Source organism: Athene noctua, chromosome 8 (assembly GCF_965140245.1).
Source record: "Athene noctua chromosome 8, bAthNoc1.hap1.1, whole genome shotgun sequence".
NCBI lineage: Eukaryota > Metazoa > Chordata > Aves > Strigiformes > Strigidae > Athene > Athene noctua.
The window spans coordinates 15,710,859-15,726,107 of record NC_134044.1 but is presented as its reverse complement, the minus strand read 5'-3'; the positions used below and the strand labels follow the sequence as shown (position 1 = coordinate 15,726,107).

The window sequence follows — 15,249 nt, the reverse complement described above, 5'->3', positions numbered from 1 at the left end:
ACAGCCTAAGGCAGAGGGACAGGCTGCTCCAGCCACGCTCGGCACTGCGGGATGTCAGAGCAGAGCAGCCCCACAGCCTCCCGCAGCCCAGCCCCGGGGAGTTACAGCAAGCGGGAGGTGATCCAGCACAGTGCAGCCAGTGTCCAGAGCCCCCAGGACACACAGACCAGCTCCTCAGCCAGGCAAGCCGCTGGCCAGGCAGCAGAGCCACTGTGTCCCACGGGCAGCGTCCCCTGCATGGCTGGCTCCGAGCGTCTCTGGGCAGGGAGTGCCACCACAGGCTGCCAGCACTGCCCCGCAGGTGCGGCACCCAGCATCACCCTCCACCCACGGAACAGCACCCAGCAGCTCCCCCGGGGCAGAGAGCACCACACGCTGCTGGGAGCAGACTCCTGGTCAGACTGGGGCTCCCTAAACGGGGCAGAAGAGACCTGGAGAAGAATGGCAGCTCCAGCTTTTGCCCTGCAGGGAGGAGAACTGTAGTTCATGATGCAAGCACGTGGTATTGTAACAGGGAAGTTCAGCTTCGAACCATATCCCCAAACCGGCTCTGTGTTTCTGCTGCAGGTAACAACAGCCAGGAAAACAACTGCCTGCACTATAAAGCAAAGTCTCCTAAAGGGGAGGCAGACCGCTGGGGTGCCGAAAGTGCTGCTGATCCCAGAAAACAGACTGGAGCTGGTCGCACCCACACACTCCCCCTACACGTACAAGGCTCTTGAAGAAAACAGCACTCAAAAATGAAACTTGCCTTCTGCAGAAAGCAACAGGAGCAGCCGAGAGGCTCATTGAGCAGGTGGCTAGGGCAAAGCACAATGTCTCCTTTGTGCAGGCTCCTGACAACAGAGCAGTCCCCACACTGCCTCACGCCTGCCAGCTGCTCATGTGCGCTGTACCGAGCTGTCAACACGGCCTGGCCAGCATTCCCCAGCAAGGGTAGGGCAGGGCGGATGCAGTTCAGCAACAGACCAAACCACCACAGGAAAGCATTAATTTAACCACGGTCCTCACCGGTTTGCCCACTGCTCAATAGCAGCATCAAATATTAACAAGCCTTTATGTCCACAACTCCCGTTTATGATCCTTCTTCTATCGAGGCAAGAGTCCTTTAGCACAGGGAGAAGCAGTGTGCATTTAACAAACCTGAGCAAATGTTATTTGCTCAGTTATATTTACACTACCCTCCATTCATTCATGCAAACACTTCAAGTGGTTCAGCAGGTCTTGTGGCCAAAGGTTTCTGCAAGTAACAAGCAGAGTCATCCCAAGCCTCAGACCCTGGGGATTTCTGTTATTCACTAGATTTGGAAGGGGCTATACCAGGGCACAGCCTGTCCAGCAAGGAAGCTGATGGAGACCCAGCTAGCAGGAAAGGGCTGAAAATGCAAAGAAAAAAGCTCAGTATGTGTAACACGAATGAAGAATTTAAAAAGCTTTGAAAGGAAAGAAATAGGATAGGAAAAAAAATATTTTAAAACTGCAATTATGGATACCCCACCTTCAATTTGACAGGTAATAGCTTTACACAAGACAGGCCAAAAAGAAATGGGTGCTTTTGAGTAATTAGGTCCCTAAAGTATTCTGAGGGACAAAAGCAGAAACCATCCCTCCAAGGAGGGTGGGGAAGCTTGATCAGAGACCAGTTCGGCTAGGGCACAATCTCTTCAGGAAAAAAAAAGGCAAAAATGATCTTCTCTAAGAGAGCCAGATTAAATAGTCTCTCCTGAGAATCTACTTTCTGCTATGGTACACTGACTTAAAATACCATTGACCCTTCAGTGTAATTATGGTTTAGCTTTACAGGTGGCAGGGAAGTATCTTCCCTCCAGTGATACAATTAAGAACTTTAAAGCAGGGTCTGCAGGGGAAGCAGGAGCCAAGGCAAGGGCTCTGCTGTCAGGGGACCCTCCACACATGCAGTGCAAATTGGCTCTACAGGACAAGCACAAAAAGGGTCACAAAGCCAAAACCAGCTTGGTTGCACACCCCACTTCTGCTGTGGCTTTGCTCAGTAGTTGCTTTCATCTCTCCATCTACACTTAAGGCCTGGAAAGTACAAAATTACAAGGCAGAAATCCCTTTTTTAGTATCAGAGACCAGTGTCATCTGTTTCTCTGCTTTACCACCTAAAAACAAAGCACAACTTGTCTTTGTGAGACTTTCCAGTCCTATCATTACTCCCTGTGCTGGATGAGGAATGAAGAGCACTGACCAAGTGCACAAATTTTTTCAGCAGGGCAACCAGGGACTAAGTCTCACTTAAGTCTGAACCTAAGTGAGTACAGTCTTTTTAGCATCAAATACTAATGTACTCATTAAAATCTGCTATTACACTTCTGTGACTAGGTCAATGCATGATAGGTCAGTGAGACAGAACATGACACCATATAGGAAATAAAATATCAAATATATTCAAGGACAAATTAGCACCATATTTTTGGCCAGTCACACAGAGCTAAGGTTTTAAAATATCAATGGGAAGTCACACCGAAAAACAATTGATACTAGCTCAGTGTGAAGGACATAAAAGCAGCATTTTCCTAGCATGGTGTACTCTGCTCTGCCTGAAGCTGGGAAATAGGGAGTAGTTTCAGTACTGGGATCTACAGAATAGGGCTGGTATAGCAGAGAAGAAAGAGGGCAATAAAGATCCTCTTACCTCACTAAAGTGTTCTGTCAAATCAACAAAGAAGCTTTAAAAAAAAAAAAGATGAGCAATAGTGTCGCAATGTAACAAACATCACTCATTGAAATTCAACTGTTTAAAGATTTTAGTCAGTTTTACAGGGATTGCTTTGATCCCAACAGCTATAAAATACATCCTTTATGGAAGGAAAAAGCATTGCCACACAGCTCCATCTGCTCCAAGTGAAAGGATGTTTCAGCAGCAGTCAAACATCTGGGCTGGCTTCCAGATAACACAAACGGGCAAGTCTCCTTTATTCTCAGAGGGGATGAGCTCCAACTGTCAGAGCCCACTCTTACATTGTGCCCAGGCCAATCCATAGCACAGAACTCCCAGGTGAGCTAGCGATGCCCACTTATCCCCCCTGCCAGTTCAAGCCTGCAGGACAGTGCAGTCTCTGCCCTGGAAAGGCCAGATGCCTGTGCCACAGCTAAGCCTCCAGGTGCTTAGTGATCCTGCGAATTTTCTCCTTCTTGTTCCTGTTTCCGTGTTTTTTCCAGGGCTTTCCTACCACATTCCCAGGATTGGGTGTAGTCACAGGCACGAGGCCGCTGCCGGGCCGGTATCCCATTGCAGCCCGGACCCCCTTCATCAGGGCACGAACGTTCTCCTGGAAGAGGAGACAATCACCAGTGACTGATGAGAAGATGCTTCCCACAAGGAACTGCGACATGTTAATAAAACCAGACACAGGCAAGCTCAAACCCATCAAGACCTGCTCAACCCCCAGCTCCAGAGTTGCAGGAAAGGTCACACCATGCAGCTGAGTCAAAGCCTGCCAGCAGGCTCCAGCTCTGTCTGCAGCCATGCCTTGCTGCGCCAGGTCCTCAGGGTCTACCACTGCAAGCAGAGGCAGAGCACTGACAGGACACCGAGCTCCAACAGACATTAGCTACAGTGCTAGGATTGATTATCAGTCTCTGCTTTGCACACAACAAATTGCCTTTGCAAATAAATCTGGCATCTGTGACAGCCAGAGACTAAAATAACTTGCTCAAGTCTGGAGTCTGGGTAGCACTGCTGGGGCTCACAGCTCGTGCCAGCACTTTGGGCAGCCAGAGGAAGAGTCTGGTAATCCCAAAAATTCTTTTCATGTCGTAGTTTTCCAAAATGCTCACTGTTTTTTTGAAAAGGGCCTGAATTCTTGTTTCAAAACACAAGACTATCTTTAGCTGTGCTGAAACAAATACTGTTCGTATCCAGCTAACCAAGCAGAATGGATCACACTATCGGATCCATTCTCTTCACTGCTAAACACCCTGTTTTGGTCTTTGTCAGGTATGCAGACTTAAGCAGTTATGGGTTTGACATTTCATTACAAGTCATTAATAAATTTTTTCAGTAGTGTAGAGTCAAAACAGAACCCTCCGTGAACTAACAAGAAGCCCAGAAGTTAAGAGAAATTCCCATTTTCCACTTTGTGAGATTTCTCAATTAGATTTTAAATCACGGTCTTTTCATCTGATTTCAGATTCTGAGTCAAAACCATGCAGTACTAAATCAGTTGTCTTAATGCGGCTTATCATGACCCTTTAATATGTCATCTTGAGAAAGTAAAGTTAGTTTGAAGGACCTGTTAGTACTAAACCATGTTCCTTGTTGGTTGTCTCACACTCCAGCCTCCTTCCTTGTCTGTCTTCCCAGTCACTCTCCTCTATGCTCAAGATTGATGTTAGGCCCATGATGATGGGGGTCACCCCGCTGACCTTTTAAAAGTCGACTATGCACACCTCATTAGCTATCTTTCAGTCACCTAGGACATTCCCAGTGATTTAGGAGATAATAAAAAGAACAGAACACTCTCGGGTAGAAAGTACTTGCAGATGCCAATGACATATAACACTACTAACTCAACCCAGTACTCCTCCATCCTCCAAGCTATTTTTCCAGTAACTATGACACACCAGTGCTGCTGTAAAAACACCAGAATTTACCTGGTGGAAAAATGTTTTGTCCACTACATTTTCAATTTGTTTTGCTTTGGTATTCTTCTCAGGCTTCACCTGTCCACTGGCCTGCACGGTTCTGCTCTCTGGACATCTTTGATGCTGGTGCTGAAAATCATTTGGGTCAATGCCAGGAGGTGGATGGCAATACAGCAGTTTCCCCTGTGAAAGCAACAGAATACAGTTACTACCAAAAAAAACCCCAAAAGCCTCAGAGATGCCCGGAGAGGAATGAAAACACTCCAGAGCTAAGAGCAGCGCTGGATGTCCAGGGGCTCACACCAGCAGACTATCAGTATACTTAATTTCTCCTCCCAGGCAACAACTGGCTTGATTTCTAAGTTAAAGGGCCATTCAACCTCTACTTCAAAGCACCATTTCCAGCTGTGAACACAGTGCAAAACTCCAAGGAGTACTGGAGGACAATATTAAGAAATACTCAACAATAAGTTGATGAGGTGCTGTAGAAGCACACAGTATTATAACACTCAGAACTACAGTCTTGAGTGTCAAATACTGGTCTAACTACACATGATGGGTTTGTTTCCTGAATATCTGCTGCCTGTTTTAGAGATAGGATAATTTATTTAGCTGTCACCTTATTTTTAAGCAATCATCTTTTTAAGAGTAACCAGCTTGAGAAATTCCATTTATTCTTTCAAAACATAAAATTAGCCCGATTTAAAGAGTATTTTAATATAAGGCAATTTTATCCAGAGAAATAGAATTCACTTCATTGTATCCTTCATGCTCCAGTGAAGCCTTCAATTCACCACCTAGCAGGAAAGAAAACCCAGATGTAAGCAGAACTTACATTGACATAGTCTTTTAACACATATCGAGCTGATCTCGGCTGGTCTGGCTGTCCATGTGCTGTCATAAAGCCTCTCATATCTAGAAGACAAATCCAAAGTACATTCTGTGTCAGTACAACATGAGAATTAACACACTCTTCTCTGCTGCCTAACTGCACATTTGTATCCTTTCTCAAAAACACTCCCTTAAAAGACGCTTCTGTTGGGGAAAGCAGGGAAAAAAGGGAACATTGCTGACTGTAGAGGGACTGCAGAAGCATCTGAGCCTGAGAGGAATGATGAGAGGTGACATCTGCCTATCACCAGAAAACCTGCTGGTTTATTTTTATTTTAAGGCCAGAGAAGATTAACTGCATCAGAGAAGCAGACAGGGGAGATAAACCTTCACTGCATTCTTCAAAGTCTAATTCAAGACTCAGTTGATGGAAGGTATCTGAGATCATCACACCACACTACATAGACTGGCAGGGCACTTCAACATCCTCAACACAATCACTACATCCAGCATACAAAACCTGCAAAGCACGTCTACAACACACACACTAGATCAGCTGTTAACAAAGACCCTTCCTGAGAGGCACGGGCAAGTCCTAATGGGGAGGTTCAATGCATGACAAACTGGAGGTGGGCCTAACTTTTTAAAGTTCTCCTAAGACTGTATTCAGGACCAAGCACACAGCATAGGCAATAGGTTTTAAAGGGATCATCACTCACATCCATATGCTGTTAGCAGCTCTTCAGCTGTTGGCTTTCGATCTGGATCCTCATCTTCCCTTGGCCTTATGATATTTATTCCATAGGTTGCTTCCAAAATGTTTCGTGGGATATGCTGGCAAACGTAAGCTAGTGAAGGAAACCACCTGGTGATTTTCAGCTACACAAGTAATCTTCCCCTGGTCACTTCAAGAGCACACATTAAGAATTACTTTGGATTTTGTCACAAACCAGAAAAATGAATGCAAGTCTGACAAGACAAAATTGAAATGAGATGGGGAGAGACCAACGTAGCAGGGCTGTTTTATCCAATGCGTGTCCCCACTGCCCTCAACACATGAGCACATGTGCCCCTGTCAGGGCTGGAACATGCTGCATGCATACTCCAGATCCAATGCTTGCAGACACTCTCGCAAACTCCATGCAAAGGATATTAAAGAAATAGGTGGGACATGGTCCCTCATCTGGTCTATAGGCAGAATTCCAGAACAAATCATTTCTGCCTTGGTAGAGATGAAAGATGGCATCACCAGACCAGGGCAATCACATAGGCACAGGCCAGGCTCCACATACAGCGTCTATACAATAAATAACCGATGAGTTCACCAAGGCAAGTCAGTGTCCATGGAGGTAAAAGGAAGGGGAAAAAAAACAAAAAGTCAAATGCATAGATGGAACAAGAATGCAAATGAGAATAAGCAGGAATTCTACTAACAGAGACATCTGCCCTGCTGGCTCCAGCCAAGGAATTAAGGAAATCCGATGTGGAAGACAGCAGAGCACTTCCAAGGTTCATAAATAAAGTGTCCAGATGGGGGCAGCAAGATCTTCAGCTCTCCAATCTGATGGGAGAGGAGAAAGCACTCCAGAAATCTTTACCTATGTTGGACCTTTTGAAACAGGTAGGAGATAGCACAAGTACAAATCCCTCAATGCTCATTATAGGATTGGAGTTGCTACCTCAAAATGAAGAGCTTGATCTATATGAAAATGGTTGCTGTGAGTGTCTAATTATGCCACAACTGCAGACAAGGATGGTTTGAAAGCTTGACATTAGCTATTCAGAGGAGCACTCGCTTTTCAGAGGTTCTCTGCTCATGAGTGGTGTTGAAAAAAGAAAGGCCAAGCTACTTAAATAAAATCAGGAGATGGAAAATATCTCTCATTGCACAGCAGTTCTCATGAGCGACACTCAAACTGTAGCAAGAGTCTGGAAGCAAGAACTATAGTTCCAAAATTATATACATCAAGCCCACCCCTCTCCAGCCTAAAATCTACCGAGTCCACTTAGTTACAACTAGTTCATAATGAAGCTCTCTTTCACCAGGGGAAAAAAAAAAATAAATTAAAATAACAATGTTTGTTGTTAGCAATACCTGAAAGTGTTTTGTACGGCCTGGCGTAGCAGACACTGACACCTTCTTATTTCCAAGGATTGTGTTGATGGTTGAACTTTTGCCAACATTAGGGTAACCCACCTAGATGACAAAATGGAATGGTAACAGACAGGGTGACATCAGAAGACTGGCAGAGCTCTGACACAAAAGTACTGCAACGAAAAGTACTAAATAAATCAAAGTAAGCAGCAGGGAACACTGAACTCCAGGAACTTCAGAATTAATCTTTGCACAAAACCATCAGTGATTTGTGCTTGCCAGTTTTTTTCCACTTACAAGAAGCCAGACCACATGAATTTTCCCCCTGGAAGCCATACAGAATTAAAATTTAGATTAAGTAAGTTCCAGTTAAGCACAAAGTCCAACTCACCAGCCCAACATTTACTTCCCCATCCTTCACCCTCGGTCCATGGTGCATGGTTTTGAATATCTCCAGCAGCTCATTTCTCTGTACCAGATGGCTGAAGTTCCTGATGTTCTTGTTCTGCTCCTGCACTACATGGTGCTGCAGTACAACATCAGTCCTGCTTTCTATCCTCTCTGGGGCAACAGCATTTACTTTGTCCCCGCCTTCATCTTCAGAACAGGTTTGCCAGGCCTCCTCTTCATCATCTTCACAGTCTTCATATTCATCACTACTGTCATCATCACTAACCAGAACTTGATTTACAGTTTGCAAAGCACTGCCTGTCAATGTGCTTTCTGCACTGTCTTGTGCTGTGTCATCATCTTCTTGACTGTAGCTTTCATCCTCAGAATCACTTGGGTCCTCTGCTACACCTTCAGTGTCTCGTTCCTGTGTGGACAGTATTTTCATAGGTGAAATGTAAGGACAACACTAAGTCTTGCTGTTGACTGCAGTTGCTGCAGTGCAGTCAACTGTGTTTTTATCAGCCACATCCCAAGGAATGACAATTCACTGCTTACATCACACAGGGTTTTTTAGGGGTCTTAAGTAGGATGTAGAAACAACTAGCCTGTTTTAGGAGCATGACAAAACTATTCCAGGAGGGACTGTCAGCTTCATTGTGAAGTCATTAGAGATTTCTTCCCAGAAGCACAACTCTGAATACACGCACACACACAGCAGCAGCAGAGCCCAGCAAATTTTTTTTTTAATTATCAAGTGTTCCTAGTAATAGGAACAAATGGAAATTTTTCACAATGTTCAGAACACAAAGCCATTTTGTTTCAGATCTAAATATTAAAATAATTTCAAGCTGTCTTGTTTTCAGTCCAACTCTACATTTCTTCCTAACAGTAGTATTTAGATCTTTCTTTTTAAAAAAGAAAACAGAACTAACAGCCTCAGTCTCGCTTTTAAATCAATCTGTAAAAACATTTTATTCAAGGACTGTAAACCAGCTGAACAGCGCAGGTATTTTTGGAAGGAGATATGGGATATTCCATAGCTGAATAGCGATGGCTGTAACTGATGAGCCCAGTAAAACCTGAAAGCGACATCTACTGATAACACGTAACTTGAGGCAGCAGCACAGTTTGTTCCACTGGACAAAGAAAGGCCCTCGAATACTTTAGTTTCTCTAAGAAACAACTCTCATCCCGGGGAGAGAAAAATCCTCTGTAGAGATAACCACATCCCTCAAAGCATCCCTCTTGGAAAGGATTCCAATTCTGTCAATGAGTTAAGAGTTTGCAAACAGATCTACAGAGGCTGTTTCTGTAGTTCTTCATCAGTAGCCTTAAGGAAGAAATTTGCATTCTAGTTTAGTATTATTTATCATGTCATTAACCTTGAAAGAGAAACTGCAAGCACTATGAACAGCAACTGAATGGTGTACCACCTTTTTCACCATTTTACTCTCCTCACTTTTGTCTCCAATTCAATCATTAAAATGCTGGTTTAGAGCTGTATAGGTCTTTAGAATAATCCTTCCCTGAGACAAGGACTGTGCCTTTCCTAGAAAGGTGCTCAAGTATATCACAAGCATAACTGCAAAGCAAGTTATCAGAGGTAACCAGTGCATGCTCAGTTTGAACTGGTCATCTACAGTACCTTTGTTTCTCCAGACAGCCGTCTGCACTCTGCCAGAGCTGACCAGAACACCACCTTGACACCCTCCTTCTCAAAGAACTGTGCCCAAGCAGCCCGCTGCTCCTCACTCAGCAAATCTGCTTTGTTTATCAGGATCATGTTCTCCTTGTCGCTGCCAACTTCCTTAACATAACTTTCCTGAAGAAAGCAAGAGAAGGATCAGTTCGTACTCTGGTTTGGACTCCTCCTCCCTGCAAGGTGATAACAGAGCAGCAAGACAAGTTACCCCACCCAGCGTAGCTAAGTTTGCCATCCCCTGGGCTAGATGGAACTGGTGTTTAGCAGACAGCTACTAGAACAAATTGGATCATGCAGCTACTGCAGTACAGACTGTTTCTGGCCACCCATGCAAACACCTTGTCGGCTTAGAGCTACAACAAGATACATCAGCACCTCGTAGCAGGAACTCCTAAGATCAACTATTTGAGCAATTTCATATCTCACTGATGCAGTGTTCTATAGTCCATCATCACAAAGCTGTTACTTCAATAACTCTTGATCCTTCACTTTCAGCACAGTAATCCTCATGCATTTTTTTTTCCACTATGCTTCTAAACAGAACAATTCCTTTAAGTGTGGACACTTCTTGTGGGTAACGAGGAGTGATACAATATCTGCAAGATAACGTCTGCAGACCCGCTTCTAAATCCACAACACCATGAAGTATCAAAAAACACTGAACGAAAATAATTTGATGCCAGACATGACAGCAGAACAGCTTCAAGGTTGCTGAATGTATTAAAAAATAAACCATAAATCATATAAACTCTAAGAAATAAAATAAAGACAACATTCAAGCAAGTGGTTTACTTACCAGATCTTGGCATCTAAACAGAAGGGGGTTTCTAGCATCTACTATCTGGACTACAACATCACTGCAAAAATAAAAGAAAGCCCCATAAGTACCACCTTCTTAACCTGCCTCAAAGAAAGCAGTGAGGCACAGCACATTACTCACTTCTAGGATTTGCTTGGAATTTTAACTGTTTTAACTGTATTATCCTACTAAGTACCTTTACTGAATTAACAAAGCATGTCAACATCCCACATGCCCCAACAGAGCCATGCTTATCTATTCTTCAGAAGTGCTCAGCAGGCAAGAATCAGAGTAGCGGTATTCTATCCTTTAGAATGTTAGTAAAAACTATAATAACACAACTTTATGTCTATTCTCATCCCCAAACTGCGGTCAGGTGGCTACAGCGAGGAAGAAGTGATTTTCCTAGACAGCAAGATATTCTGGAATACTGTTGTCCCCTTTGCATGCAGCAAGATGTACAAAGTCTCCCACAAACAACCTGAAGATTCTAAGGATTTGCTATCAGGCATTTTCAGAATTTCATTTGTGCTCGTCACAAAAAAGACAGAACAGTGAAAGAATAGTCTTTGACTCCATGTCGCTTCCTCACACAAGTAAGGCCCTGCAAGAGTGCTTTCAGGAAACATCTTCCAAATCCAGAACCCAGGCTACCACTGCATACGTGAGCAAGACTCATCAGTTCTACATGCAAATTAAATGCCCTGGCTTCAAATACCAGAGGCACCCATGCTTGTTTTTTCAAAAGGAGGGGGGGAAATTTAACTAGAGCCTCTTCTACTACAACTTCTCCAGGCAGGTAATTTATTTAAAATACTGGTTGCCACATGCTGATTCTATTTGTTTGACAGGGACTTCTGTTAACAGCTTCAGAACACCACGGGTTGAATGGAAGAATTGCATGCCTCACTAGGCAGTTGATTACATATTAAAAGAAAAAAAAAACCAATAAATCCCCCAAGGGAGTAATTTAATAAGCCTCATGGATACAAAGAGGTACTGAACAGTTACAGAAATTCAAAGATCAATATGAGAGAAAGCTGACACCATGGGATAGGATACAGAGAAGTTACCAAATCAGACTGCTGGCAGCTAGTTTGAAGCAAATAAGAGAAAAAAAAAAAAAGACAACAGATCAAATCATCTGGCAAAGTAAGGGACTGGACAACCTTTCTGTTCAATTCTGAGACAGCATCCTTACTCTACATGAAAAAAAAAAAGCTACAACAAGAGCAGAAAAGCATAACACATTCCAGCCACCTCAAAACACACAATACACTCACACCGCACAACATGATACCCTACAGTGGATACTCCCGACCCAGCTCTCCCCCGACCAAAGGCCCAGCAGCACCCAGTACACAAAGCCACTTCTGTGAAAGGACCAGCTCACCATGACCTCACTGGTGAAGTATTTTTCAATTTTAGGAAAAATCAGATGAGATGATCTCAAACTTAATTACTAATGAAATTAAATGCCCCAGTCAGATTAACGTAGCAGATAGCACTCCTATTATATTACAGCTCAGCAGAGCAAACAAAGCTATTTCTGTGATATGACAGGCTGTTGTCTTTTGTACACTGCTGCAATTTCTCTGCATGGCAAGAGGCCAAGGACCAAAAGGCTATTTCTTTCCCAATGTTATTTAGCTGATCTCCCTTGCCTCCTGCCCCAGAATATCAGGCTGCAACTGTGTGGTTGAGAAAGAAGGGAAAGGGTTAATCTTGGCAAAAGATCTCAAAGACACATTCTCAAAAGAGGCCTCCCACACAGTTACTGGAAGAGGCAAGAGCAGCAGCATCTGAAGAATCATCAGACTCGCAGCAAACCACCTGCAGAATCGCAGTGCTGAGAGCTGGTGTGCACCACTGCGCAGCTGCCCTTCTTCACATCACATTTTGATCACCTCAAAACAAAATCACTTTGGTGCTAATAATAAAACATAATTACCTATAATTGTTTTTCCTGTGCTCAGACACTTGAAGCTTGACTCAAAAGCTTCAATTCAGGAAAACACATTAAACGTTACTTTTTAAAAAGTGGATAGTGATATACTTTACCTTCTTTCAATGACTCTCCAAAGCTGACGCCAGAATTCCAAGTTTCGTTCAAATGGCGTTAGAATTAACTTTTTTTCTTCCTCGAGGCTAAGGCAAAATGGAAAAAAAGACATTGTATTTGGACCACATCAGGCAGTAAGTACACCACCAGTTCTTCCTTAGATCCAGGAGGCTTTAGTTTCAGAGGGAGCTATCAAATCAGATGGATGTGATAGGTACTTAGGTACTATTTCTGCTAGTTTTGCGAATAGATCAAGCACCCAGATAAACTGGTGTTAGTGGCACTGGTTCAGCAGTAAGACATGGCTCCTGATCATACCAATGAAGAAGTGGTAAACGATGGAAAGAACAAAAACTCAAAGTCCGCCTGTGAATAGCCACAACAGTAAATCAGAAAAGTTATCCCAGCAAATACTACTCCATCAAGTACCACCCGGAAAACATAACAAATTTGGGGATGGTAAGCTGAAATGGCTCTATATAACCCTTGTTTCACTGTTACCACTGCCTGAATGACTTTACTCAGGGCAACTGTGGGTTTAGCAGGCGTGAACAGATACCACTAAACCTTCCAGGTCAGAAGATGCGGTGCCGGACCAGCACAAGCTATTGTACACAGGCTGGCAGCACTGCACTCTCTTCAGAGCAGCACTGTTGCTCTCAGAAGACACATTCACCACTTCTCCACTTGACAGACAAGAGCAGAACATCACACTCCATCCTGAAAAATTTTAACTGTAAACAGTACAAGAACATGCACACATAAAAGAGCTTTGCAAAGCTCACCACAAGGAACATGTCTGGACTGTGGCTGGGATGTCCAGCCTTCCAGAACGAGTACAGGTTGCTACTGACAAGACATTAATTTCATAGGTCCAGCAAGGATAAATATAACCCACCACTTCCACTGTCTCTAAATGCCACCAGCTACTTACCCAGACACAAGTGGCATACTCACTGAGCAAGCTGTCGCCTCCATTCAAGAAAGCTCTCTCTCTCCGCTTGCTTTAAGTCCTCCGCACTGGTTGTCCTATCCCAGAGTGGTCTGCAACAAGCACATTTTGGAACAAGTGGTCAGAAATAGCAGTAAGACATTACGTTACTGAAAAAAAAAATCCATAAAGAACACAAGCACCACACGTTCAGCTACAGCGAGATGGTTATGGTTCAGGCCTTTTTTCATTGCTCCTTCTAAACTCCACTAGCTGAGTCCTGTCCACAACAGATCTCACAAAGCTGTTCTCTTGAGCTAAGATTTGTAGAGCATTTAAGAAAGGGGCTTCATCTCTCTGTCCACCAGGCACAGAGCTCTGGAAAGGCTCAGCAGGTGGCCTGGATGCACCAGCCCCAGCAGGGCCAGGCTTTGAGCAGGAAAACTACACAATCAGGACAGGTGGGCTGGGGCTGGCAGCACCCGTGTGGCAGGCAGGCACCTGAGCTGCAGGTTACACCAGGCACCTGCAGGCCAGGTAGTCACTTCCCCAAACGCAGGGTTTTGACAAAGCAGGGGCCTGTCCCCAGGCATACAGCCACTCTGCAGAGGGGCACCTCGGCCCGTCGCCGCAGGACTCGCCTCCGTGGGATGCGCAGGAACTGACGGTTCTCCTCATGCAGCTGCCGAACACGCTGGGCCTCCTGGGCCGTGAGCAGGCCCGTGCGGCTCTGGGCAGACACGATCTGGATGTTCAGACGCTCTGGAGAAAGAGCGAGACCCTCACCCGACAGGCAGATGTCCCCAGCCCCGCCTGTTCCTGCCACCCCCCAGCCCTGTCTCAGGGCCCCATCCCCTGTCCCCCGATCCCGCACCCGGCCAACCCCACCGCCAGACCCAGGCCTACTCCCACTCCCCCATCCCAGAACCGGTCCTGCCCCCCCGCCCGGGTCCCCCAGACCCGGGACCCCCTCCCCAGCCTCTTGATCTCCCACCTAGCCCCGAGCTCCGCACCCCCCCCGCAGCCCAGGACCCGGCCCGACCGCTCACCGGCCACGAAGCGGGTACCGGCCAGCTCGGCCGTGGCCAGGAACTCCTCCAGCGGGCTCTGCTCGGGCGCCGACCGCAGCTCCGGGCCGCGCTCTCCGCTCACCTCGCTGGCGTGCCGCTGCCGGGACAAGACGCCGCCGTCAGCCCGGGCCGCCCCGGCCCCCCCGCCGCCGCCGCCGCCGCCCCCCGCCGCCGCCGCCGCCCCCCGGCCCTACCCAGGAGGCGGTGCCGCGGCGCTCCAGGCCGCGCTGCCGCTGCAGGCAGCGGCCCAGCCCCGCGCCCCGCTTCTTGCCCATGCCGCCGCCGGAGCCGGAAGGCGCGGGGGGGCCGTCCCGCCTCCGCGGCCCCGCCCGGGTGCCTCCGCCGCGCCCCGCCGCCCGCGGAGCAGCGTTCCGGGCACGCGGGTTCCGGGCCGGCCCCGCGCTCCCCGCGCCCGCCGCCGGGCGGCGACACGGCACCGGCACCGCCGCCCCTCGTGACCGGTCCCCCCGTGACAGGCCCTTCCGCGGCACACCCCGCCGTGACCCGCCGCCCCGGGCCGGCCCGCCTCTCCAGGGCTCCGTGCACTCACGGCCCGTCCGTCCGGCACACACCCACACGCTGCCCTGCCCGTCCGTGCACCCACCAACACCCATGCACGTCTTTTGTCCATCCCCACGCTGCCCCATCTGTTCGTCCATCCATCTCCACACTACCCCGTCTGTCCCTCCACCCACCCCTACGCTGCCCTGCCTGCCCACCCATCCATCCATTCATCCACCCATCCATCCATTCAT

General features: G+C 46.6%; 1 protein-coding gene across 2 annotated transcripts; it reads right to left on the bottom strand.

Moving 5' to 3' along the window:
• Positions 1-2,731: 2,731 nt before the first annotated feature.
• Positions 2,732-14,796, bottom strand: LSG1 (large 60S subunit nuclear export GTPase 1). Of its 2 annotated transcripts, XM_074911928.1 has the most exons (14): positions 14,689-14,796; positions 14,474-14,591; positions 14,066-14,186; positions 13,451-13,537; positions 12,493-12,579; positions 10,429-10,489; positions 9,576-9,752; positions 7,929-8,354; positions 7,538-7,639; positions 6,596-6,739; positions 6,162-6,285; positions 5,447-5,526; positions 4,621-4,794; positions 2,732-3,296 (listed from the first exon to the last, which is right to left on the bottom strand). In XM_074911928.1, exons 1-14 carry the CDS (start codon positions 14,767-14,769, stop codon positions 3,117-3,119), a joined length of 1,962 nt encoding a protein of 653 aa, XP_074768029.1. In that variant the 5' UTR covers positions 14,770-14,796; the 3' UTR covers positions 2,732-3,116. The 2 variants fall into 2 exon arrangements, with proteins under 2 accessions (XP_074768029.1, XP_074768030.1); XM_074911929.1 differs by lacking the exon at positions 14,689-14,796 and having other exon boundaries at positions 14,041-14,186; positions 14,474-14,588.
• Between the last annotated feature and the right edge of the window lie 453 nt (positions 14,797-15,249).